Source organism: Vanellus vanellus (genome assembly GCF_965231255.1).
Source record: "Vanellus vanellus genome assembly, chromosome: 6".
Lineage (NCBI taxonomy): Eukaryota > Metazoa > Chordata > Aves > Charadriiformes > Charadriidae > Vanellus > Vanellus vanellus.
The window spans coordinates 13036144-13063048 of NC_138911.1; the positions used below are offsets into that span (position 1 = coordinate 13036144).

Sequence of the window (26905 nt, forward strand, 5' to 3'; positions counted from 1 at the left end):
AGCATTGTTTAGCCTATTAATCCCATGATCAGCTAGACTTACCCAGCTTCTTCTCTCATTCACTTTTTGAGTAATTTGCCTCTGTAAGTTTTGTCCAAAATTCACAGTTTTGACCTTGTAATTCATTAATGCTTTTTTCTGGCATGTGACTATAACTCATACTGTGCTTCAGACTGCTTCTGGAAAAGCAGGGGCCAAAAAGAAGTTCAGGCCATTTTTGTAGTAGGAGTACAATAGAGCTTTAATGCGAGTACATGTCAGAAGGTGACTTTTGCATGTTACACTCACTCAGCTTGGTGAATTCTGGTGAATGAAAATGTTGCCCAGGCAGACAAAACTCATAAAGCTTACTCTGGCTTCTCAAGTGCTGCCTAACTTTTCTCCCCCAAAAATAAAGTCTGAAAAAGAAGTAGAAGGGTTACAATCCATTTTCCAAATGGCACGTTTACCTCTGTAGCTTAGCATAGTTGGGGGTTCAGTGCAAGCAATTGCTATGATGGAGAATGGATTTTGCACTTTCATCAAAATGAAGCTCTTATTCTCAAGCAAAATTGAAACTTAATCCAAGGAAAACACAATCTAAGGAGTCATTCAAACTGTTTATTTCAAAATGCTTTAAAACTGAGGAGAAGAGCATGCGTGGATCACAAGGCCCTGCATGAGATATCATTTTTCCCAGCTTCACCACAGTAAACCAAGTTTATGTTTGGTTTGGTTTTGTATTAAATGATCCCTCTGTCTCCTCTGCAGATGAGAACAGTGAGAGTGAGAGTGACTCAGATGACAGATTTAAAGGTAAGGGATCAGCCTGCATTAACTTCAAGTCAGCCACTGTCCCAGACCTTATCAGCCTACATTCTCCTGCTACTGCACGTTGTTCCTGTCTGTGGCCTGTATTTTCCTTCCTAAACTATGCTAACTCCATTACTGCAGAGCTCACAAAGTTTCCAACACAGGAGCATGAATGTGGAAAGCAAGGACAAAATGAGCTGTGAGGATCTAACAAGGATTTGGCAACTGTGTGATATAATGAAGAACAGGATCTTTGATAGAATTGCTTTGTCAGCCACTTCACAGATGCTGATGTTTTCCAGACTGACTACTGGGTGCAAACTTAGAGGGATGAGATTGGATAAATATGCTCTCTTCTTATTCATACACTGCTTTAAGTGTTTAGTGCTAGCTGCTGCTGCAGGCAAGATTCTGGGTCTGATCCAGCGTAGTGGTTCTTATATGCTTTTATAGGTCTGCAGTCTCCAAATTGTAGAAATTTTTTTATCAGTGCACAGCACCTGCACAAACCCCGCTTGAGCCAGGCCAGTAAATTTCAAGAGTCCTGATACACAGAGAACTATAAAAACTTGAAGGCAGCAACAATCAATTTTATTACTAAAAGTCTATCATGTTGTTAGTAAGTGAGAGGAAAAAAAAAAAAAAACCAAGAGTGTGAAGCTGTGGTTGTAAGATAAGGAGCAAGAATTTGTGTCTATCTATTGCAGATGTCACCTGCTTACTGTTCATGCAGGAAACCTTGCTGGAAAAAATTGTCTTAGGGAAAAAGATTTGTTCCAGATAGGTGGTGGTCAGACCACCCAAAATAAGCTGTATGCAACATTGTACAGTGATGTGTGGAAAAAGACTCATTGCTCCTTTGTAGACAGGTACCAGCTCAAAAGAACTTTCAGTTCTGTTTCTCTTTGTGTCAAAAAAATATATGCTTTTGCTCATAGCCCATAAAAGAAGACAGAAAGGGCCTGGCTTCTCTCTTGTTATTGGGAGGATATTCTTATTTCACTGGAAACTGGGAAGCTTTTCCCCCCATTGTTGTGGAATGGAGGATCTTCATTCTGATGGCTCTCTAACTGACTGTTTCTGCATGACCTTGTATTTACATTGATGCTCTCAGGGCATCCTGAGCCAAAGATCCACTTGTCACGTGTAACATGACAGGATCCACTGGGTCCCCATCTGTTGGGGTTGGGTGGGCTCTTTGGCCTCACCTCTCACAAATACAAAGCACTGGCCGGCAGCGGGGGGATATCTCAAGGCAGGACAAGGCGGGTTATGTTCTGGGATTTAGCTTCCCTAGTTGTGCAGTCACACCAAGACCCAAGTGCTTTATCAAAACACATTTTTATTTTTGTGTTGTTGAACCAGTTGTATGACAGCTGGTCATCAAGGGGTTTCCCTTTCTTTCTGTCAATTAATTACTGCTGTGATCAAGTGCTTGTGACATCTTATTTCCCTATCACAAGGGACAGTCTGCCTTTTACAAACTGTGGGCAGCATCAGTGAACATAGCCTTAAGGGACTGACATGTGCTGCTAATAATTGATTTGCCATTACACAGAGATCCTGGTGTGAAGAGGTGGGAAAGAGCATGCAGGAAACTGTTTTTACTTATCTGTTTTCATTTATTGGTCTACCACAACTGATAATGATGTTACTTGTTAGTCCACCATAGACGTCTAGTGACAAGTCACTGGATCAAGGCATATCTTTGAATCAGGACTGGATGTGACCATGAATCTAAGATTGCCACTCAATCAAATTGGCACAAACAAAACAAACCCACAGGAGGCAATTCACACCCCTTCCCTTCCCTTCCCTTCCCTTCCCTTCCCTTCCCTTCCCTTCCCTTCCCTTCCCTTCCCTTCCCTTCCCTTCCCCCTTCCCCCTTCCCCCTTCCCCCTTCCCCCTTCCCCCTTCCCCCTTCCCCCTTCCCCCTTCCCCCTTCCCCCTTCCCCCTTCCCCCTTCCCCCTTCCCCCTTCCCCCTTCCCCCTTCCCCCTTCCCCCTTCCCCCGACATCTTTCCATGGCTTGTATGGACTATGCCTGTGCTGTAGAGGAGAAAATACACCTTCATTGGTTCTTAGCTGTCCTGGTTCCAGCAAGGATGGGGTTAATTTCCCCAAGGAGCCGGCAGGGGAGGCAGGTATTCCATACCACGTGGCTCATGCCCAGCTATAAGAGGAGCTAGCCGGGGAGAGGGGGGCAGTCGCCACTCGGGGGCGGGCTGCGGCGGTGCGCGTCCGGTCGGTGCGCGTCCGGTCGGTGCGCGTCCGGTCGGTGCGCGTCCGGTCGGTGCGCGTCCGGTCGGTGCGCGTCCGGTCGGTGCGCGTCCGGTCGGTGCGCGTCCGGTCGGTGCGCTGCGCGGTGGTACTGTTATCGCGTTCTTATACTCCTTTATCGGTGTTATTGTTTTTCTTTCTTCTACCCTTTGGCCGTCCTGTTAAATTACGCTATTTCAACCCACGAGTTTTACCTTTTTCTGCCGATTTTTCCCACGGCTGTGGGAGTCGAGCAAGCGGCTGCGTGTTTTTTGTTGCTGGCTGAGGCCAAACCACGACATTAGCATAAAGCTGTGCTACGTAGAAACAGGTCACAGAGCTGTTTTTCACCAATGTAAACCAAGTCTGATTCAGGCCTGTGATGTATCACTCTGGAGACCCTAGTGCATTTGCATAGCCACATAACGGCTTATAATCTAGTTTTATTGCAAAGAAAAAGCAGGGGTAAAAGTTATGAACTGCAAATTACTTCAGCGACTTATTGTTGCATCACTTCAATACTCGGAGACGGTTTTTATTTATGGGTGTAATTAGCGAGGAAGACTACAGTATGAAGGTTTGCCTTTGAAAGGAGAATGTGCTTGGAATAATACACTGGCAAACTGAAAGTCCGTTGTGAATGACTGTGGCTTACCCATACACATTACAGTCCCAACTAACAATCTCTCTCCTTTTTTTTTTCTTCTCTTTTCTTTTTTTTTTTTTTAAATGCTAGCTCATACCCAGCGTCTTGTACACATCCAGTCAATGCTGAAGAGGGCTCCAAGTTATCGAACCCTGGAACTGGAGCTGATTGAATGGCAGGAACGGGAGTTATTTGAGTATTTTGTGGTAGTGTCACTGAAAAAGAAGCCCTCTAAAAACACTTACCTCCCAGAAGTGACATATCAGTTTCCCAAGGTAAAATAAAAATTCTTATGTACAGTTCATGCTAAGATTTATAAAGTGAATAAGTGGGAATGTTGATAGAAATCTATTTTTTAAATGGAGTTAATCACTCAGCTTTCATAATTTTTCCAAAGCAATCTGTTACAAAGCGAAGGGCATAGAGAAGGTGAACAAAAGCTTTCCCTGTTTACAAATTTATCTTTTCCAGTTTGGCCTGATGGTAGGTGCTTTAAAGACTGTGTTTAAATTCAATTTCTAAATATTTCACTTTTAACTCATTTTGGCTATATTAGGATTTGTTCCAGAACTCACTGAAGTCAATGGAAAGACTTTTGCTAATCTATAGCATTTCTCTTGTGCTCTTGCAGCAGAAAGGAATTTGAGTTAGGACTATGTTTTAAGTGGCCATTGTGCAACAAGGGAGTTTTGGGCAATTAAAAAAAAAAAACAAACAAAACAGCAGTGATTATTTCTACTGTACTAGCATCTATAATCCTGTCCTGGGGTTATGCCTCGCTCTGCCAAGCACAAATGAAGAACAAACTGATAGGCCCTTGCTTTTCAGAGCTCATTAGCAACTCCTCCTCCTGAGAGGTGCTGCAAAGCTGGCACTAACAGTAACTGACTGAACCTCAATTTTCTCCCCTGCAGCTAGAAAGACCAACCAAGCAAATGCGTGAAGCAGAGGAGCGGCTGAAGGCTATCCCTCAGTTCTGCTTTCCTGATGCCAAAGACTGGCTCCCTGTCTCTGAATACAACAGGTAAGCTCCCCCAGTGCTCCTCTGCTGCATGGTGCTGATGGAGTGCATCTAGACCAGCCACAGGCTTGCAGATGCCCAATTAAGGAAGTAGCAGTTTGAGTCTTGGCCACTTCAGGCTCAAGCAGCTGTATTTAATTGTTGGGGGTTTCTTTGTTTGTTTTGTTTGTTGTTTTTTTTTTTTTTTTTTTAAGTTCTGTATTATTTTTCCCTATTTTGCCTGCCTCACAGGCCTGTGTGGCTGAGGGGAAGAGGTTTGAAGGTTCCTCTCAGTGCTAAACCCAAAAGCATAAATGGAAACATTTAAAATAAAACTTAAAAAGGACAGAACCCTGCCCATCACCTGTCCTAGTCATTTACCCCAGAATGTTTGTCTGACGTTGCAGGTCACCTCTTAATTTGGCTCAAAGCAATACTGTTCTGAGGACTTTTTCAGAGCTGAGCTCTATGCCAGCAGAAGACCCCTATCTTCCTTCCCTTGTAGATGAATGACTACAGGAGAAGGGAAAGGCAAGGGAGACCCAGGCTTGCATTTTCTTTGTCATTCAAAAGAAACCTCAAAAAATCAATCTTCTTTCTTTTTTTTTTTTCCCTTCACCGATATGTCAGAACCTGTTGATCTGAAGGTGTAGAAGTAGCAGAATAGGCAGGAGGGATAGAATTATAGAATGGTTTGGGTTGGAAGGGACCTTTAAAGGTCATCTAGTCCAACCCCTCTGCAATGAGCAGGGATATCTTCAACTAATTCAGGTTGCTCAAAGCCCCGTCCAGCTTGTCCTTGAATGTTTCCAGGCATGGGACATCCACAATCCCTTCCCCTTGTCTTATCGCTACAGGTCCTACTAAAAAGTCTGTCCCCAACTTTCTTAGAAGCCCCCTTTAAGTACTGAAAGGCCACAATAAGGTCTCCTCAGAGCCTTCTTTTCTCCAGCCTTAACAAACAACCCCAACTCTCTCAGCCTGTCCTCATAGAAGTGTTCCATCCTTCTGATCATTTTTGTGGCCCTCCTCTGGACCCACTCCAACAGGTCTGTGTCTTTCTTGTACTGAGGACTCCAGAGCTGGATGCAGTACTCCAGATGGGGTCTCCCCATATTCCCCTAGAATATGAGATGGCCTTTTAAAATGCATGGTCTGAGATGTGTGTAAATGGAGTAAGACCTGTTCAGAGTCTGTCTAGAGGGACTTTGAACGATGACGAGGAACTAGCATTCACCTGTAGGAATTACTGTAGCCAAGAATATGTATGGAACTTTTTATTGGCTTATGTATGGCACATGCAACATAACCATGTTATATTCTGTGTTGCTTGGCTGTATTATTCAGTATTTGGAAGCACCTGAATAGTGATTTTTTGAAAACACTGAAGCAGAAGCAGACAACATTGGTATGAGAAGCACACAGCCCTGCCTACACAGCATGTCACCTCTTCAGCTGTTGCTCTCCTAGACAGACCTTTCATAAGCCCACACTTGTGAAACAAGATATCCCTCCCATATACAGTGCATTCCAGCACAAAGAAAGAGTTTTATATAATGCCATTTAAAACTTGCAAAGCAGTCAGGAGTACTTCTGTCCAGGCACAAATTCACAGACCCGTCCCTTTACCTGTGCTGTAATTATAGCCTTAAGCTGTTGTTTTACTTTTCTGTCACAAATGATACTTATCCTAGACAAGGACATAAAATGAGCTGGATTTTGGAAATCTGTGTTGTCTCTGGATTAGAAAATGATTTCTCTACTCTTAGAGAATATCTAAGGTTCTTCCTTTAAGATCAAAGCACAGTCCAAAGACAGGATCTAACTAAAAGGTAAGGGAGATACAGCATTTGAATACTGCCCTCAAAATCTGATTCTTGTGTTCCTTCTGCCATGTCACTGAAATTCAGCACCCATCTCTTATAATAAGATCGTTATCCACAACCGTGCAGATATTTTTGCTCTACTGCTGACAAAATTTGTCTACAGAGTATGTCCAGATGATGGGCAGAGGGAGAGAAGATCCTCCAGTGGGTAGAATCTCTCACTGGATAAGGCAATATCCCTTTCTAACTGACCTACCTCATAGCTATGATGTAGTTCTGATAGTAAGATCTGGGCAATTTATTTTGTTCTAGTGAGACCTTCTCTTTCATGCTGACTGGGGAAGATGGGAGCCGGCGGTTTGGTTATTGCAGGAGGCTGCTGGTAAGTACATGACCTTCATCTCAAAATGTAGAATTCTGTTAAACTATGTCAAAACCATAGTCTGATCTTTGAGGGTGTCTTTCATGGTTTAAAAAAACCACAGTTACTCTGAAATTTATAGATGTAGGGAGCTCAGGTAAAATAATTTGTAATGGCTGTCTCAATCAAATAGATCCCAAGTCTTGCAGGAAATTCATAAGAATGTGGGAAGTTTCTTGTAAGTGAGCACTTACAAGTAAAATTCTTTATATTATGCACTTTCAAGCAGAATCAGAAATACTACAACACTGCAAACAAAGGCAAATGTGGAATTTCTAAACATTTGTGAGTAGCGTTTATCTTTTGGACAGCTGCTTACATCTCCAAACTACTCTGCCAGCACTGCCTACTCAGTCTGCAGCAGGTCTGTGATGTAGGTAAATAAGCCACCCTGTCGAGCAGGAGGGCAACAATGGTAGAGAGTGTGCCACCATCACCGTTTACATAGGACCATGCAATAAGCTGGCGCCAGTGCCAGGAAGTCTAGGTTCTCAGGCTCCTTTTTAGTCTTCATGGCCAGGGGTGGCCAACTGGTGGTGTGAGGAACTGACTCAGCCTACCAGATAGTTTTTTTTCTCATCACTTGGAAAATCACTGGTTACCTGATAAATTGAGAGCATGGCAGTGTGTGTGTGTGCGTGTGTCAGGGCAGGGAGGAAAAAACTGCACAAAGGCTTGCAAAGTGTATTAAGGCAGGTGAAGCACAGTGCAAACAGGGATTTTGCTGTCCATCCTGCAGACCTGACTGGATGGCAGCAAAGCATAAAGCAGTTGATTGTTCCTGCACTAGCCTGTATACATCACCTCCTGGATAGGTTTGGAGCTGGTTGTGAGTGACTAGGTGGGGAGCCATGGCTGTTCACATGACAGTTGCCTATACTTGGTCGGAGAGCTTATATGGATGTTGGATGCTGCAGGAGCATTTTGTGTACTCTGTGCAAAATTAATGTCTGCAGCAGCATTGCAGACTTTTAAACAGGTACCCCCTATCTGAGAGAAAGGGACACTGGCAGTTTCCCCTTTATTCCCTCTCTGGCATGATTTCTCATCTTTCCAAGCAGGGAGCTTCTGCCTTCAGTACCTTTCGGTGGCTTCCAGTAGACAGAGCAACTTGCTGTCATTAGAACAGCACCCTGCATGCTGCCTGTACCCTGTTCTTACCCTGCTCTTTGTTTATGGCAAAGCTCCCTGTCGTGCAGACAGCAGATGCTCTGTCTGGGAGGTATTGCTGTGTGTGGTTCCTCTATTTGTAAGAAGTTTTGTTTAAACTAACATAGCAGAAAACTTGTTTATCAATTCTGTGGGCGGTATTTGCCATAGGTAGCATCACAGAGACTTGCTTACTCTGTGTAACACAGCATGTAAGCGTGGGCCACAACAAGGTTTATAAGTGGAAAAGAAACGTCAATGAAGGCTTGTGTTGCAGTAAATCTAGGGCTGGTCAGGGGGTAATTCAGAGATAAACAAGTGGAGCACCTAGAAGGTATCCTTGCTGGTGTAAGCAAGCGTAACGATGTAGGGCAGCAGCACAATCCAATTACTTTTTTTATGTGTTGTCCTTTAAAATAATAAGGTGTATTTGGAAAAAATAACAAAGCCTCAGAAAATGTTAGCTAGAATTAAATTATGGAATGTTTTCAGTCTGCCAGGTAAAGGTGGTTTATGACTTTTATATTTTTGGGAATGTTAACAAGTTTGGAATCATGCACAGAGCTTATATTTGTGAAATGTAAAACAGTTAATCCTGCATCAGGCTGAGACTGAAATAATCAGCCACAATAAAAAAGATGTATTCATGGGAATGTTGAATTAGTTTGTCAATGTGGGGTTTTTTTACTCACTTAAGGGTCAGTGAAATCCACCCTGTATTACAGGCAACATAAAAATAGGCCACTGACTTTCAGCCGGTGCAGAAGATAGGTTAGCATAGTAGGAAATACCAGGAACAGAATTAAGTCAGTACTACACACTTTTATATAAATGGTGTTTTGAGACAGTATTGGAGATCGTTTGTATCCTCCATTGGCTATGGCAAAAATCAATCAACCGTATAGCAAAAAATAATTTAAAAAAAGGGAAAAATAACTACTGTCTTGCTAAATCTATCTAATAATTATAAAGCCAGTTATAAAGCTGATCTGCTGCTGCCCTGGGGTATCACTTAATTCAGGATGTTTCATCTGGTTCCAAAATCTGACATGCAGAAGCTGACGTGTCTCCTGTCAATGGTGCAGCCTACCCAACAGAGGAAAGTGGAGTGATACCAAGGTACTTTACCAGCTTGTTCCTTTCCGGGGAAAATCCTGACGTGCCTTCTGAGAGCAAATCTGGCACAGTCTGGGGCTTAGAAAGAAAGAAAGAGGATTTTGGATGCTGCAGAGAAACATCTCAACATTTCTCTATCAGGGAAAATGGCAAAAGTAACCTCTTTCTGTCTTGCTGGGAGAAATGGTGGAACTGGGGTTGTTACCTGAAGTGCCTTCTCCATAGGGTTCAGATGTGCTTACAGAGCATAACAATTTCTTGTCCCCTGCAAATGTCCGTGCATGGGTGGGACAGCCTCACTGATGTGTACCTCAGTGTGATATTTCTAATTACTCTCACATGTATACTTTATTATTTTACATATGCCAACACAGAGTTTGTACAGGCAACAAGGAGCAGGGAAGTACTGCAGGCACTGTTTATATGCCAGAGGCTTGGGCTCTAAAGCAGATTTTTATATTTGGGGGTCGAATTTCCCGAGCAGTTTCTGAAAGCTTCAATCAGGGTGACTCTGATGTCCAGGAGTGCACAGCATCTCCTCCGATTAGTCATAGTTCTGACCCACAAGTTCTGTCAAATGCAATAACCATAATTAAGGAACTACATGCAGTTTTTGGCAAATATTACATAAGAGAACGGTGGGGCCATGCTGTATAATATAGAACCATAAGAAACCCCTAAAATCATTATAAACTGCACTGCTTCAAGACTAGCCAACTGCTGTGAGGCTAATTCCTTAGAAAACACTCACCAGCTGTCCTGGCGAGGGATGGTCTTGCAATACCCAGCGAGAGGTGTCTCACACCTTCTAGAACGTTTGGCAGTCCTCGGGAGCAGGCTCCATGGCTGGTGGGGCCAACCAGCCTGATCCCATGGGGGATGGCTATCTGTGTCTTCTGCAGATGTTGGTGGTACGATTCCTTTTTTTTTATGAAACAATTGCTTTTTGTCAGCCTTGTTCTCCTTTGGCATGTTGTGATATGAACAAACTGTTCCATTTTTTCTTTTCTGCCTTCAGATTGCAGATTTGTCCAGGTCCTCTTTTTTTGGGGGTGTGTGTGCTAAAACCCTGCCAAAACTATCTTAAGGGACACAGTGACAATTACGTTCTGTTTGTACTACAAATCCTGTACAGTATCCCCCTTAAATGTATTTATATTGTTTTGTTTCATTTTGGAACAGGATTAGAATGGAATGTAACCTATTGTACCACAGCAAACAATCTGCACTTCCATAGATAGCATGAAGTTTTCCAGTTACATCTGGATACCTCCAAGGCAATCGTGTAACAGCTTTCCTAGTGACTTAATGTAAGAAGTATGCATCTTCATACAAAAGGAAATGGGCCAATATATAGTAGAGATATTAACTCTCATGACTATGCCATTTTAATGCAAATAAGACATTTTTTAAAATAACTCAAATTAAGTTAACTTTCTTTTCCATGCTAATTAATCCATCAACTTGCTGGGCTCTTTTCTAGAGCTGTTCTTGGGATGTGGCTCTGCAATATGCACGTCAGCAGCAAAGATGATTTGAGCAGTTCCTGCTGATGGCTCAGTCTCACCCAGTGGGTCATGGCTGTCTCCAGAGGACATTGCACTGCCCCTCGTGCTAAGGTGCAGCCACCGGGGTAGGGGCAGAAGGGAGAGCAGGAGCACAGGAAGAGCAGGAGCACACGCTGGGGAAGGAACAGAGGTGAAGCTGCTGTAACATGAATCTGAGTGTACCTTGTAAAATACAGATTTCTAATTTGGTGTAGTGTATAATTTCATTTTACTAATTGCCTTGATTTAATATGTTAAAAAATTGCTTTCTAAAGGGTGTGACTGAAGTCTTAGCTGTTCTCTATTTGTGCAGGCCCATAGTCTTGTGCCCAGTAAGAGCACAGTGGATAGCTGTGGATAACACTCAAGTATCACAGTGGTGAACGCAGGGACCTTCTCAGTGGGTTTCTGCTGACAGAGCCTCAGCTGCAAGACCAACCAGTACTGGAAAATGTGCAAAACTTTCCTTACTGGGAGGCCATGAATGGTCTCTGCAGCCAAGAAAAAGGGTGTAGACAGCCAGAGGGACACCAGGCCTATATCTTTCGGGAGATGCTTGGAGGATCCAGTGCAGCTCCTCGGCAGCCTGGGCTCTCAGTGACCTTATGGCTGGGATCTACAGCTGTGCCAGCCCCTGTCCCCAGGGACAGTCATAGCATGTAAGATGCTGTTTTATGGGATCTTCACAAGCATCTTGGGCTTTACTGCCATGGGAGTTGCTGAGGATGCTGAGGGGTGCTAGTTCTAACTAGTGTGGTGATACTAGAGCATAAGATACTGCATCCTCAAAACAATGTCCTGCAGTTCGTTGCTGCAGTTGGTTCATGGGAACAGTAGAAGGCACACATTTCTGTCGTATAAGGCAGACATCTGAGCAGACCCAGTTCTCAGAGCAGAAAGCCTGACAATGTCAGGATTTCTTGGCTGGTAACTTTGTTCTTGCAGAAATAAGATGAAAGCTTGCAGAGGGGAATTCATTACACTGTGAAAACAACTGTTGTGGGATGCAGACTAATGTTTATGGGACTGAAAAAAGCTCACTGGAAAACCTTTTCTTCCCATTGCCTGCTTCCCTCCATCCTGCCAGCCCCCAAGTACCTTTGACAGCCCTGTGCACATTGGGTGCTTTGGCATTAAAAGTTGATGTTTCACATATAACAGGAAGACTTGCTTTTGAATTTAAAACACCCACAGTTTTCTCATGGTCTGAATTTGGATTGGCCCTAACAAGGAATTGAGCTGCCACAGAAGTTGGCTTGTGACTGACATATTCATTTTAGACTCTCAACATCTGAATTGTTCTGATTCCTGACACCATTAAGGAACATCTCTGTTGCTGGATAGGTTGACTTCCTGGTGAAGCTAGGGCTTGTGTGGCCATGAGGGTGTGATTGCATTAGGCTTAAGAGTGTGGTGGTCTGATATGACACAATAACCTGATTTCTGCAAACCTACTTTTCAGTCTCTGTATTTGTAGGTCTGTCATTCTTTAAATTAAGCCAACAACAAAACAGCAGTCTTCCCAAGAAAGAGGCTGGGTTTTCAGCATGTCTCTTTCTGAAACTGCCAAGCCTTATTTAGTATATGCAGAAAAATGTTCATGGGAGGCATCTCCTCCATCCTCTTGATGTCATCCATTCAAGCTACACACTCCATCAGCTTGTGTGTGGCTCTAATATAACTGAGCAGGAGAAACGTGCTGGGAGGTTATTCAGGAATACCGTGTTTCCCTATTTAAGCTTTGGATTGAATCTGCATCTTTCATTTTCCCAAGATCAAGGCAGTCCTAGAGCCAGGTAGGATTACAATAGTGTCCTTTTCACTCTCCTGCAGATGGGAATAGACATTACACACTCTGTGTGTGAAAACGGCATTTGCATTGTCATTTAGAGTTAAATATTTTTAAGTACTGTCTCTGTGATATGTTCATTGCTTTACTTACAGCTAATTGCAATTGAAACATCTACAGTTCTGGTCTCAAAGGGAGCCCAGGGTATGAGGGGCTTATGCAAAGTTAATGCACGTGGTTTGCAAAGGCCGTTCTCTTCAGACGACTCAGCTGCTGCTGTGCATTTGTGATGGTTCCTTTTCACCTGGCATTGGGGCAGCCCTTACTGCTTCCTCTGGTTTTCCTAATAATCCTCTCTGGGGAATTATTTACAAGACCTCAGGTGAGGTGTCCTATCCCATTTTGGGGAGGAAGGAGCACAGCCCTTCTGGAGTCTTCAGGTTGACACTAGTCTGTTTCTTGCTGCATTCCTGCTTCTTTGAGATGGCAGGTAGGACTATGGTGCGTGTTTCTCTTTTTTTGGTGTTTCGTAAGTCTGGTTTTGTTGCCTTTCCTTTCCACACAGTATATCTTCAGGTAGATGGGAGAAGCTGGGAGGAGAAGTGCAGGAGGAAAAAATCTTGTGTTTGGTCCCCACTGCTTTGATTCCTCTGATGTCAACGGGCTGGGACTAGCGTTCCCCAGTTATTTCCGTGGCTGTGAAACCAGGAGCTTTCCTGGCACCCCACGGCCTCCCCAGTATCTTAAAAAACCCAAACCACTGAGTTATGTGTCTGAATGGCTGATGAGTATGCACGCTGCAGGGACAGCCTGTCTTGCTTTGAAAGCAGGCGCATGCAGTATGTGAGAGACTCTCAGTGCTATGCCAGACTGGGAGGAGATCTCTGAAGACTCCCCTAGATTTCAAGCACATGGACAGGGAGGTGTGATTTGAAAGAGAAAAATGGCAAGCTTATTTCTTGGAGCAAAAGCCTCCTATTTCTCCTGCCAAAGCAGGTTTTGGAGTGGGCTTTAGTCAGTAAACTTCAGATTAAACTCACTATAAAAAAGACTATCCTGAGCCACTTGCAGAGCAGCCCTGATGCAGATCTCAGCTCCTCCAGCTTGTAGCCAAGTTCTTGTCAGTTTATGTTCATCCTCTTGGGAAACTGTCTCGTTATCAACAAAACTCATTAGTATTTTCATTTGTGATACTGGACTAAGGCTGAAAATATCCCGGACTCCATGAAAACAAATTGAAAACAAATCAAAACCAAAACATCACCCCCTCCATCCCTCCTCTTCCAGGAGGAGTGCAGCGCATCAACACAGAGTCACTCAGATACCTCTTAGCTGTGCTACTTTACCATACAGCTTCCCTGAACTGGACCTATTCATTGTGTGGAAGAGTGACCCTTGGAGGACATGACTCCAAAGCTTTGTAGCTACCTAGCAGAGCACAACCTGCAACTTGGAAACGCTCTCTTCTGGGAAGAGAGGAGGTTAAATCAGTACTATTGGCCAGACACAATGCTCAAGTCTCCCCTAGCGAAGAGAGATGTGTCCAGGCAGAGAAGGGAGGAGTGTCATGTCCCATATGATGTTTTTCTGGGAAAGAGGCAAACTAAAGCACAATGAGCAGTTTTAGATCCATCTTTGAAGTGTAAAGTAATGGCTGAGAGAGGAGGTTATGTGAAGAGTTGCCAGTGTCAGAAATTTGAGAAGTCCTGCCCGTCAGAAAGGCTCTGCCCGAGTCTTTTGCTTGCCACCTCTTACAGATGATTTGTATGCATCTGGGAGGCTGTGCTGTTTGTAGGAAAAAGTCTCTGAAATAACAGAAAAGGATGGTGAGTGCAAGGAGGGAAGAATCCCAGCTACACGTAGCCTTTAAGATGTTTGAGAGGAGAATCTTTGAGTAAGCGCTAAGCAGTTATTGTTTCTGGTCTTATAGATGACCCAGGAATGTGATGTTTTTACTGGCACTCAGCGAGACAGCTCTTGGTTGGGAGCTATCCAAGGCTCCTGGCATGGATTCGGCATTCCTGCAGATTTGACACAATGATTTTAACCAAAATCCCACATGCTTGATATAATCACTCAGTGCCTTTAGAAAGGGTTTTATACCTAATATGGACAAAAAGGGCTCTGCTTTTTCAGAGATGTGACGTGTATTGAGCAGGTTTGCATCCAGAAATAGACTCATCTGTATTCACTTAGCTTTGGTATTTTTTTGTGGTCTTTATTCTAACAGGCAGGCACCTGCTGACTGTCCAAGACTGGATTGCAATATTCAGATTTAAAAAGCACAGCTACCCCTCAGTTTCTCTTGATTGACATTAGTGTGGCATGTAAATGTCAAACACACCATGAGGAAGTTGATCACTGTATCAGCAGAGTCTAATGATGAGACAAAGATACAAATATACTCACCTTCGATGTGGATACAGAGATTGGCTAAATGTACAAGTGGGCAGAAGCTGATGGAAACAGTGACTGAGCTCCTTTATCACAGGGTTGTTATTAGAGGTGATTCTGTCACTGCTGCATATCAAGAATGTAGGTCTGCGTAAAGAGGCTAAGTGATGCCAAGTGATTCCTTTACAGCCACTTTTCACTCCATGTGGTACAAGCGCAGCTGACTTCACGAGATGCAAGGAAGGAGGCAACCTCACCTATTGTCTCACACCCTCGTCTCAGCTTTTTGCTGCTGGGGTACTGGGCTTTGCTAGCATACCTGCAGCTGTTCTGTGCTGTGATGGATGTAGCTCCTGGACGAGGCAGCACCAGGACTTCATTGCATTGTGTCTTGGGACTACGTGTGGCTGCATCTGAAGTTAACAAGCTACCTTGTTAAAATAACACCCCCTAGGAAGTGTGTACCTGCTGATCTGGTGAAAATCAGTTGCAACTACACAAAACTGGAATGCTGCATTGCAGCTTATTAAAAATACAGTGGGAAGCTGCTATTCATGAATGTCACTGCCATCTGTGCGCATTGTACACACGCAGGACACAAGCAGATCAGCTCTCTGCTCTGAGGACCTTGCCAGTGAGGATGGTTTTCCTGAAGTGCTCAGCATTGGCCTAATTCTACTTCTTTTGTAGTACGTAAGGAGAATCCAGCCAGTGATTGCACCCTTCTTCACACACGGTGCTGACGGGCCTTTCCCTGCAGTGGTATAGGCAGGGTTGCAGAGTCCTGTCAGTATGCTGAGGGAATACACAATTGTCATGCCAATTTAAACCATTTGCTTCTCTAGGAAATATCTTCAATAGGATGGTTACAGAAGACGGTCTTTATGGGTTGGGTTTGTTGTTTTTTTTTTTTTGGAGAGTGGGGAGGATGTGCGTCATTGATTCATAGTTGCCACTGTTTCAGTTATTTAAGAGTTTCATGCATTAATCTGAGGAACTTAATGATTTAGCTTGTGCAGCTTGCATTTGTTTAGGTCTCTGAGCTTGCTTTCTGTAAGTTGAGCTCTCTTTGAACATCATGGAGTGAGAGGGGAACTAAAGCCATCATAACCTCCCTTAGCATTGTAGTTCTCATCTCCCAGCACACAGTCCCGGGGTGGCCCCACTCCTCGTGCTGTGGCAGGAGCAGAGGACAGTGATAGCACAGGCATGAGTTACAGTCATAGTTAAATGTGCTTTTATGGCTGCAAGCTGGAGCGATATGGGAATACAGCTCCAATGCGCTGTGATTTCCAAAGTGGATAAGCACTATTTATGCTTTTTAGTTTCCTATCTTATGGAAGAAATATGATGCTTTTCCAAGAGTAGCTCTTTTGATGGAGAAACGGATAGTGAAAGATGTCACATGATGGGTAACTGTGTGATCGGAGAGAGAAGTGTATTTCTTTATGCCTCCAAATTAATATGTAATTTCAATCTCCTTTTTACTGTTATCAGCCAAGTGGAAAAGGTCCACGCCTACCTGAAGTTTATTGTGTCATCAGCCGGCTGGGGTGCTTTGACTTATTTTCCAAGGTAAGAAGACTTTTTTTCTTTTCAATATTGCTTTTTAATTTGATTGTTTACTGAGACACATCTGCAGCTATGAACCAGACGAGAAGAATTTCTTCCTTTGATGGGAGATAACTGTATTTTACAGTTGCTGGTTTGGATATTCCATCCCTATTATTGGGTTCATCAAAGAATGTTTTATTACTTCTGTGACTGAGGCAGAACTTGATTCAAAAAACATCTGGGTGTCTGTACGATCTGGCTGACTGAAGTTTTTTCCATTGTTTTCTAAAGCTGCTCTGTGCTGAGCTGTAATTCTTGGCATCCACAGTTTGAATGATGGGCCAGTACCACTTTTACTCCAATACCCCACGGAATGATGCGGTTAAGAAAAAAGATTATTTGATAAGTGAATTCTATATGCTTAACTCTATTGACATATTTTTTTTTATCCTTAGGAGGCTAGGAAAGCATGGATAATCTTTTAATTGGCCTCCACATTAATGAATCCAAAGTTGCACCATATGCTGATGTGATTTACCTAGGTAATACATTTCTTTACACAAGAGCTTCAAGACAATAAGCAGGGCATTACAGCTAAACTGAGAGACTGAATAGCCATAGAAACAGTTAACTGCCAGTCAGCTCCAGAGCCATAAGAATTCTTCTTTTGTAAGGCAAAAGGTTATTAAAATTAACTGTTAATAACATTTCTGATTTAACATTTGAAATATCTCTCTAGCTGCCAGTTTAGGACCTCTGAGACTGTGTCCTGCAAAATCCAGTGAGCACCTCAGAGTGTCATATAGGATTTGCTGGTGATCTGTGGAGAATAATGATATATCTAATGTCAAATAATGTCAAAGGTCCTGCACCTGGGGAGGAAGAATGCTAGGCACCAGTACAGGTTAGGGGCGGACCTGCTGGGAAGTAGCTCGGAGGAGAAGGATCTGGGGGTTGTGGTAGACAGTAAATTTTCCATGACCCAGCAATGTGCCCTTGTCGCCAAAAAGGCCAATGGAATCCTGGGCTGCATAGGGAAGAGTGTGGCCAGTAGGTCGAGGGAGGTCATTCTTCCCCTCTACTCTGCACTGGTGAGGCCACAACTGGAATACTGTGTCCAGTTTTGGGCTCCCCAGTTCAAGAGGGACAGGGAACTGCTGGAGTGAGTCCAGCGAAGGGCAACTAAGATGATTAGGGGCTTGGAGCATCTGCCTTATGAGGAAAGGCTGAGAGAGCTGGGACTCTTTAGCCTGGAGAAGAGAAGGCTGAGGGGAGACCTATTAATACTTACAAGTATCTAAAGGGTGGGTTGAAGGAGGATGGAGCCAGGCTCTTTTCAATGGTTCCAAGTGACAGGACGAGGGGCAATGGGCACAAGTTAGAACATAGGAAGTTCCGTTCAAATACACGGAAACACTTCTTTACAGTGAGGGTGACAGAGCACTGGCACAGGCTGCCCAGGGAGGTTGTGGAGTCCCCTTCTCTGGAGATTTTCAAGACGCGCCTGGATGCAGTCCTGAGTAATGTGCTCTAGGCAATCCTGCTTTAGCAGGGGAGTTGGACTAGATGATCTCTAGAGGTCCCTTCCAACTCTGATAATTCTGTGATTCTGTGAAATGGCTGCCTTCCCCTTTTCCTATTTTGATACAGTGTTCATAGAAATGTTGTTTTAATTTGCCAGAGAATTCCACTTCAGATATGGGAAATCTCACAGAACTTAAACGGATTTTTTTTGTTCATTTGTATAGGAATAATGTTGGAAAAAACATGTAAATCATTGAAGTTAATAAAAATCATAGCATTTATATTGTTCATATGATCTAATAATCATACAGAATGTTATCTTCAAAGTAGGTTTCAAGCTTTTATAGATAAGACTTTGTTTAACAAATCTTGTGTGAAGAAAAACAATTGGGTTGCAACAGTTAATTGCAATTCTGCTTCTGACGTCTTTCATAAAGCTCTCAAATCAAGGGTTTATAACAGTGTCTCTTAGACATAATATGTATCTAAACACAGATATCTGTGAGCAAAACGGAATGCATTGTTCTGGGAGGATAACAAAGCTCACAAAACTCATGGTATGGAGAGATGTCCTGAGGCTCTTTGTTTGCTTTTATGTTTTTATCTAATTTTGATAGTGCACTAATTTTCAAAGGAAAACTTGGAAGTGGGGGGAAAATAGAAAAAAGAAAAAAAAATTACAAGGAAGGTCATTGCACCAAATTGCAAATAACCTGCTTTCCCAGTTCAATATGTAACTTGAAAAAAAGCATCTGATCATCCAGCCAAAATGAACCCAAGGTTGACGGGTGAGTGGATGAGTGTAATTTCACTGGCTTCAGCAGGGGCTGTTCCCAGGCATTGTGGCAGGTAGGCCCTGGCCACATGGCCCTCAAATTCTTGGTCTGTGCATGAACGGAAGTCTCCCATTCAATTGCATATTGGGACCTGAATGGGGCTGTAACACACCTGTGCTATTTTTCAACTACCAAGCTTGTGAAGGGGCTGAGCCACAAAAGGAGCCCATCCGCACTGGAATCTGGCCACAGTGGTACTGTCCTACAAAGGACTGGTCTTCTCCTGACCATACCAGTGCCACAGTGGGAGCAGGGTGTCTGACAGTACGCGGGGCTGACTCCAACCCTGGGCTGGATTTAGCACAGCTCTTTAGCACACACTACAAGCACCGCATTTGGAAAGAGTTTGACTAAGCAGCTGTTAAAGGAGGAAGAGTTTGACCCTTGGTATCCCTGTTGGTTTGGAAGACAGATGTGGTGTGGATGGAGGAAGAAGTTCTTCAAAAGTGAGATGGTCTCTTTTTCCAGCCTAGTAAGAGGAACCTGCGCTGTCCTAATTGATAAACCCAGTGAAAGTGAGGAAAACGATCACAATGGTGCACTTTGCCGAATTAGTTAAAACATGGAACAGTTGTCTTTACAGAAAAATGTGAGTGATGAAAGACCATGAGATATTAACGCTTGGATTCTATTTATCAGAAAAGCAAAAGGAGTCCTCTTTCAAAACGTTTATCATCCTGTTTCTGATAGCCTGCATTATTTTCATCTTCCTCAAAGCCTTTTATGCTCATTGCTGTAATACCTACTGCTATGACAGACTTGAGAACCACAGATATCTTCTAGCCAGTTCATTTGGTCATGGTTTCAATAGGTGTTTTTGACCATTTTATCTCCTGACATCTCTGTTCCACTTTAATTCAGTTTAAGTGTTCCTTTTTATTTGTGTTGTGAAGGTTGTTGGGACAGTGATATGACACACACATGGCCCCCAACTCCAGCAACATAAAGCACCACATAGTGACTGCAGAAAAGGAGATAGGTGTTTGGCACATTACAATTGCATGCTGGCAGCATGCAGGAGCACTAAGGGACCCGGGACATAGCCTTGGTTTGTTACTACTTCCCATGCGGTAGCTGGTTTTGTTTGGTGAGAATAGTTGTTGTGCTGCAAATTACATGAAGATTGAAATTCTTATCTTCATTTATGGTTATCTGCCACTTCCACAGACTGGAATGCAAGCTATGTATATAGGGTCAGCTTTGCTTTAGTTAGGTCTTTACTATGTTGCAAGGAGGAAGGGGGAACTATTCACCAGTGTATGCCTCTGCTGGCATTGGTGTCACTAGCTATCGTTGTAAGTCACCAGCTTATTCTTAAGTATCTTTTAATGTTCTGTTTCAGTGAAAAGCGTTTCCAAGAGAAACAAGGGAAAAAGCCTGGCTCAGACCCACTAACTCTTGTATGGCCTTTTGCTCTTGAGTGGTGGTTAAAAGATCACCATTTCAGGTCAAACCACTAACTGCTTTGAAGCTTGCTTTCTCGTTGTCTTTACGTTTATCATCTATATGGTCTGTCTAATGTGGGAAAACTTAGCTGTGATCTAATTTATGTTGGCCCAATAGACCAAAGAAAGAAGAAAATAATAGTTCTCTCTATCTGTAAGACGTTCCATCTGCTTATTTCAAAACTAGATTGCCTGCTCTGTGTCATGTCAAACAGAAAATGACCTTAATGCAGGCACCCAGTGTAAACAGCTGGGCATGCTTCATGAGGCTGCTCACAGCTGGCTCCAGCTCAGCACAGACTGCAATGTGACTGCTGCTGCCACGGCCAGGATTCTTCCAGGAGGTCTTTTCTGGTGGATCTCTGCTGGTATCATAGTGTGGCAGGATTGCTTTTCTTGCTGGTCTGGCTTTTTACTACCCTCTCAGTTGAAATGGAAGAGCTGCCCAGGGCAGAAGAAAGTGTTTCTCCTTAATACAAATTTCAAGGTGTACCACTGATATATGATGCTGACCTGGTCTGTGGTCGTGGGTTTTGTTTTGATCTTTCTCTCCTGCAGCTCACCCTGTTGTTCAGGCAAAATCCCAACAACATAGACCCCTTTTGCCATGCTGACTCTTCTTTCTCCTTTTCATATTTGTTATTTCTTCCTTGTTTCTGTGTTAACTGCATTCACAAACACACTCCATGTTGTAACTGGAAAACATACCATTTTTAGAATACGATTGAATCCCATGACATTAATGGTAGTGAAGAAATGGATGGCAGAGGAGAATTGAACTTAGACTTGCCATGTGTTCAGGCATATGTAAGTCAAAAGATGCTTCAAAAGTGTATGTGGTGCTGACATGTTCTGTCTCTTTCTCTCTTACGTGTTACTAATGGATCAGATCCTGGATGAGGTTGAAAGAAGAAGGGGAATATCTGCTGCCTTGGTTTATCCATTTATGAGGAGTCTGATGGAATCGCCTTTTCCTGCACCTGGAAAGACAATCAAAGTCAAAACCTTTCTGCCTGGAGCTGGAAATGAGGTAAAAAGCAACTGCAAATATTAAAAGTCAAAGCCTCTCCCCTCACCACTCCAATATCAAACAGCAAAAGAAAAACAGGAGGAGACATACAGATACTGCCAGGCGTGTGAGTTGGCACACCCTCAAAACGAGCAGTGCAGGAGCTGCACCAGTGTTGATATGCTAATGCTAGTTCCCATTGATGATTACAAGCCAATTTATTGTTATATAGTTGTTATTTTACATTTATTATTAAGTTGTGTTTAAGTAAAACCCACAAACACCACAAATGTCCTAGTATGCCTGGCTGGTGTAGTTAACAGAACTACAGTGTTGCTGGGCTTTATCACAGTGATAACAAGCCAGTCTAAGTTTCCCATGCTGACTGTACTTAAACAGTTCAGCAGCTGGTTGTTATTGCAAACCTCATTACTGCTAGTCCTGGCCTTGGTAGGAGGAGTGACCAGCAGCATTTAAATGGGTCTTTTTGGCAATAAATACCCAGTTAAAAACTGGCCCTCAAAAGAAATAATCTGTATTTGGAAAAGCATGTCATATGAAAGTTTTTGCATGTGCGTGCGCACACATATACTAGATTTCATTTCCTTTTCTTACTGACTCAAGTAGCTAGAAGCCTAGCATTGTACAACATAGGCGTTACTAGAAAATGGCAATATTGGTGCCTTGCTTAAAAAGGTTTTTGTAACTTGAGGCTTGCTAGCGATTTGCTTTGTCAAATTCTGCTCTCTGCATGTCCTTATGTAAGTATAGAGTAGCTCCACTCAGATGGGCAAGCATATAGACGAAATGCATTTATTGCAGATAGGAATAGAATTTGGCCCAGTTAGTGAAAGCAGGAATAAAAATCCCTGCTAGGGTTATTTTACACTCCTGAGGGTTAGTTTTAAAGTACTATTACTATTTTTACATTGAATCATATTTTCTCCACTTGTAATGCCGCTGACTTGAATGGAGTGGGCCTTTAATGTCACTTGATATGTAAATGTAAAGCGTTCCTTGTATAAGTGACTTGCAAGGCATGTTTAAGTCACAAGCATTTCCTTCTGGAGAAGCAAAGGAAAAATAAAAGTCTGATTGGCATAACAGCGGTAAGATCTGATATTGCTTCTTTGATGTTAATGTATCTAGGAACCATGGATCCACAACGTCTCTATCCTCTGCTCAAGCTTCTGAACTCTCCTAGAGAAAAACATTGAGATAATTCCAAACAAACAAACAACTCTTTTCTGGCTGAGCTTTGCTCTCTGTTATGCTAGTACAAACTCGTTATTTAAATGGAATGCACTGGCTTAATTAGGAACAGAATCTTGTCCTTCCATTGTGGCTCCTCTGGCCTAAACAAAGATGATGATTAATTGGAAAATAGACAGTATATTTCTTTGTGATGAGCAGACTGAAGCAGAAAGCTTTGCCAAGGCAACAGAAAACATCCATGGCATTTGTAAAAGCTGCTGTAACTTGCATTGCATCCTACCCTGCAGCAAGATTTTAGCGTTGGAAGTTTTGCAGTAAAACCAGCTCCTCGTGATTTGGCACATAAACATGATTTGAGCTTGCAGTCCTGATGCTAAGAAATGGAAGTGGGCACCTTTACTGAATATGAGAAAGGGGTCAGCAGGCAGCAGTTCCTGAGGAGGTATTCATGGTACACCATCACTCCACAATTTGATTCTTACTGCTGTTTGAGGCAACAGCTGAGTGATGGGTATACAATACTCTAGCACCATGATGTTTCTGTATTTCAGGCTTTAAAAAATCAGATCCATACGTGAATACTGTTCTAACAGTGACTTTCTTTTTACAGTCCTGTGTTACTGATCACAAACAATGTTACAACTAAGCTGGTATGGACTGGATTTGTTTCCAGTATCCTGTGGTCTTGCTGCTGATCATATCCTTAAAACAGTGTGTTTGTAAGGAATTTTGTTAGGGCTGCTCAAGTTTAAACCCAATACAGTATGCTCGCGGAATGTGCTATCATGTGCACGAAAACGTAAAAGTGGTCTGAAGCAATAAAGTGATGGTGATTTTTGGACATATGGAAAGAAGGAGATGTATATATGCTCCTGTTAATATGTCTTCAGAGATTTCAACACAGCTTCAAGGTGGTCAACTTTTCCCCTTTCCCTTCTGTTTCCTCAAATTCCTCAGTACTTCATCATTTGCTGTCTTGCACTTCATATTTTTCTCCCTGTTACTCTCTTCTTCATGTTATTTTTCCCTCTTCTTTTTTCTGTCCTCCACCTTCAAGTTCCACATCTGAGCATGTCAATTGCAGAGTAAAAGGAAGATATAACAAAGAAATCAAGCAAAAGGCATTTGAGAAAAGGAAGGAGAGGGCCTGAGGTCATGGATGAAGTATGAAAATTAGACTTTAAAGGGATGTCACAAGTCACCATCTAAGACCTTGTCCTGACTCCCCAGTTAAGTATATATATATGTATATATTTTTATCACAAAAAAGGTTTTAAACATTATCTAATGAATTATGCATCACAGAAGAGTGAAAATGAAGTAAATTGGGTTTAAAATTTGCCCAGCCTTTAAGTTCAATCCCTGGCTCCTATCTAGATGTGAATTTGAATCACTAACCAAGTTTATAACCAAATTTACCTCGTCTTTATGGCTGTTTTAACCCTGTAAGCTTCCAACTCTAGTGTTTCCAGTTTGTTACTTGCTTCCTACTGTTGACTCAGCCAAGCTTTACATCTATGACAGGGTGTTTAGAGGGCAGCATTATGCTTCCCTCGGAAATGACAACAGATTTAATGTGCACAACTCTATTCCGGGAAGAATGACTTGATAGTGAATTGTGTAATACACCATTTCTCTGGAGTGCTGTGCCTTCAGCCTCGGTTTACAAACGAGGATGGGTGTTGTTCTCCATGTCCTGTCAATGGGCAAGCACAGAGCGGTGCCGGAGGGCCTGGGCCGGGGTGCCGAGCACCCCTGATGTCAGCCCTGACCAGTGATGCTGACTGATGTTTGTTGGATGTGTTCAGGTCATTGAGCTGCGGCGGCCCATGGACTCACGCTTGGAACATGTGGACTTTGAATGCCTTTTCAAGTGCCTCAGCATTCGCCAGATCATCAGGATCTTTGCTTCTCTCTTGTTGGAGCGCCGTGTGATTTTTGTAGCAGATAAGCTCAGGTAAGTGGCAAAGGGACCTGAATGACACATTCAGGACAGTACTATTTCTGGAGACAAAAAGCTTTATGAAATGTCTAGAATGGTTGTCAGATGTGAGGATCCTCTCACTGTATGTTTCAAATAATTTTTACATCAATGGAAGTTATTTGCATTAGGTGGGGCACACATTCACTAGCGGTCACTAGCTACAAGCCACTTGTTCTGTCTTACTTTGCCATCTGTAAAATGGTGATGCCAATAGTCAGCAAATGTTTGCACAGCTTTTTGAAGCAATATAGTCCTAGCAAGATTTCACTTCAGGTTTTGGAACACAGTACTCATAAACAGTAGCAGAGATCGTCACTGAGGTGCTTCGACTTGTGGCCATGTAGTGCAGCCAGGCAGGAAATGGGGTGCTGAGAGTTCACCTAGTTTGTTCCATTCAGTGCAGAGAGTTTATAAGGGGGCTAAGTTACAAATCCTGCACTACCAAACCCATTCAGTGGGAGTGTTAAGAATGCTATTACGGTCCATCCCAACTAGTCAGGATATTTTTCTTGGTGCTCACATGACCTGAAAACATTTCTTTTCCAAAGTTCCATCTTGGGCTCCTTGCTACATCCTTTCAACATACCTCTTACTTCCCCGCCCTTTGATTGCAGTCTCCCCTCCTTGGCTCCTCTGAGGCATGAACTCACGCCAAGGTGTAACAAGGCCTTTTACCAAGGAAATGGGAGCTCTGTGTACACTTCACCCTTGCCCCGCAGCAGAGTCATCCCTTTTTTAGATGCTTGTGAACTTCATATAGAAAAGTATGGACATTGTAAAGAAGATGTTCTTTACTGTGGCATGATAAATAATAAGAGATGGCAAATAAAAATAAAGACTGTAATTTATTAGACTCGGGAACATCCAGCATCTTTTAAAAGGACAAAAAAGACTGTATGGGTGGTTAAAAACACAGATGGATCTACCCAAACAAACTCTGTTAAACACTTTATCAGCCCCGACCTTCTCTGAATGACCGCCAGAAATAATAGCTGCACTTAGTGGCCGCCAGTGTATATAATAGCAAAAATACTTTGCATAGTAAAAGCTTTACAACCTTTAGGGGAGAATTTCTTAAAGCTGCAGACCCTTCTCAGGTTATAAAGTTACTTCCTTAGCAGTCTTTTTTGTTGTCTAGAAAAACAGGAACATTTTACTTCATCCCTTCCCTTGTCAGTAACCCTTAGTTTGAATGACCATTTGGGATGACTTAATTTCACATAAACTCCTGTTGAGAATTGTGTAGCTAGTCCAGGCTTTCTGCAGTACTTTAGCAGATATGTGAGTCAAGCCATGAATATTGGGGCAGGTGGCTTTTGAAAATGCTGTTGGCATATTCCTTCTGACTCTTTTTCTACAGCATGCTTAATTACATCGTTCTGTCTGTTTCTATTTTACCGTTCATTTAGCAGAATTACTGGCACCTGCAAGTCTGACTGTAACTCAGCATGGCACAGGCCTGTGTTCCTTCAAATGGCACAGTGGTTTGAGTGGAAAGTCACAGAAATGGTACAGAGAAAATGAGGGCTGTGCTGTGCTGCTGCCAACTGTTGCTCTGCTTCAGAGTTCCCAATTACTCCTTTGTAATGTTGTCCTGGTTTGGCAAAGTACCATTGGCCACAGGCACAGTACTGTGGGGATGGCTTGCTGCAGGAGACGTTCTCAGCCATGAGGGCTGGGACAGAAAGCAGCTGTTCCCTGGAGTGTTTCGCTGGGACGGCTGGCCTTACCAATGTCATATAATGCTTCTGTGCACTGTTCAGGGAAAAGAAGCAACAATTAAACCTACTTTGACAGGCTTAAGGCAGCTTGGCTTAGAAGATGGTCACATTGCTGATGATGATGCTCAGGGCTCGTGGTAACCCAGGACTTTATCAGGTAACCAGAGTTTTATACGCATTGCAAGCCTGACTGGAAGCTAACAGCTCAGGCTTGCCTGTGCGATTACCTTTCTCCTGTGGGCTGCCTAGTCCCACAGACCTCAGAGCAGAGGATAACAGAGCCCTGCTCACGCACAAAGCTCTGCTGCTCTCCCTTTTGGCACACTGAAATAGGGCACCAGGACCAACAGGAACCAGAAATTATCGATAAAGATACCTTTCAACAAACACGCATCCAAACATTGCACTCTCCTGCAGTTCTCCAGTTCACTGTTGTTTCTGTTGTGAGAGCGAGCCATTTAGTTGGGGACCATTAGCACATACTTTGAGAAAGAACAGGATTCAGGTGGATCCAAGAGGCTTGTGAGGTTTTGTGGTTGCTCCTGTAAGAAGGGACAGAACCTTTCTTACAAAAAGGTTTATATTCATATACTTTATTAGATTCGCAGGTACTCTTTACTATATACATATACTTCATTTTGTTTTAAAAAGAGTATGACAAAATCTGATGTGGTAGATA

At 43.0% G+C, this 26905-nt stretch overlaps 1 protein-coding gene across 1 annotated transcript in view; it reads left to right on the top strand.

Moving 5' to 3' along the window:
* The window catches only part of DENND2B (DENN domain containing 2B), a 72070-nt gene that overhangs the window by 24053 nt on the left and 21112 nt on the right, over positions 1 to 26905 (top strand). Inside the window, exons 6-12 of the mRNA XM_082485496.1 lie at positions 751 to 795; positions 3787 to 3971; positions 4611 to 4720; positions 6835 to 6904; positions 16436 to 16513; positions 21187 to 21327; positions 24330 to 24478. Of these exons, the coding sequence (XP_082341622.1) occupies positions 751 to 795; positions 3787 to 3971; positions 4611 to 4720; positions 6835 to 6904; positions 16436 to 16513; positions 21187 to 21327; positions 24330 to 24478 (778 nt within the window). The remainder of the gene's footprint in view (positions 1 to 750; positions 796 to 3786; positions 3972 to 4610; positions 4721 to 6834; positions 6905 to 16435; positions 16514 to 21186; positions 21328 to 24329; positions 24479 to 26905) is intronic.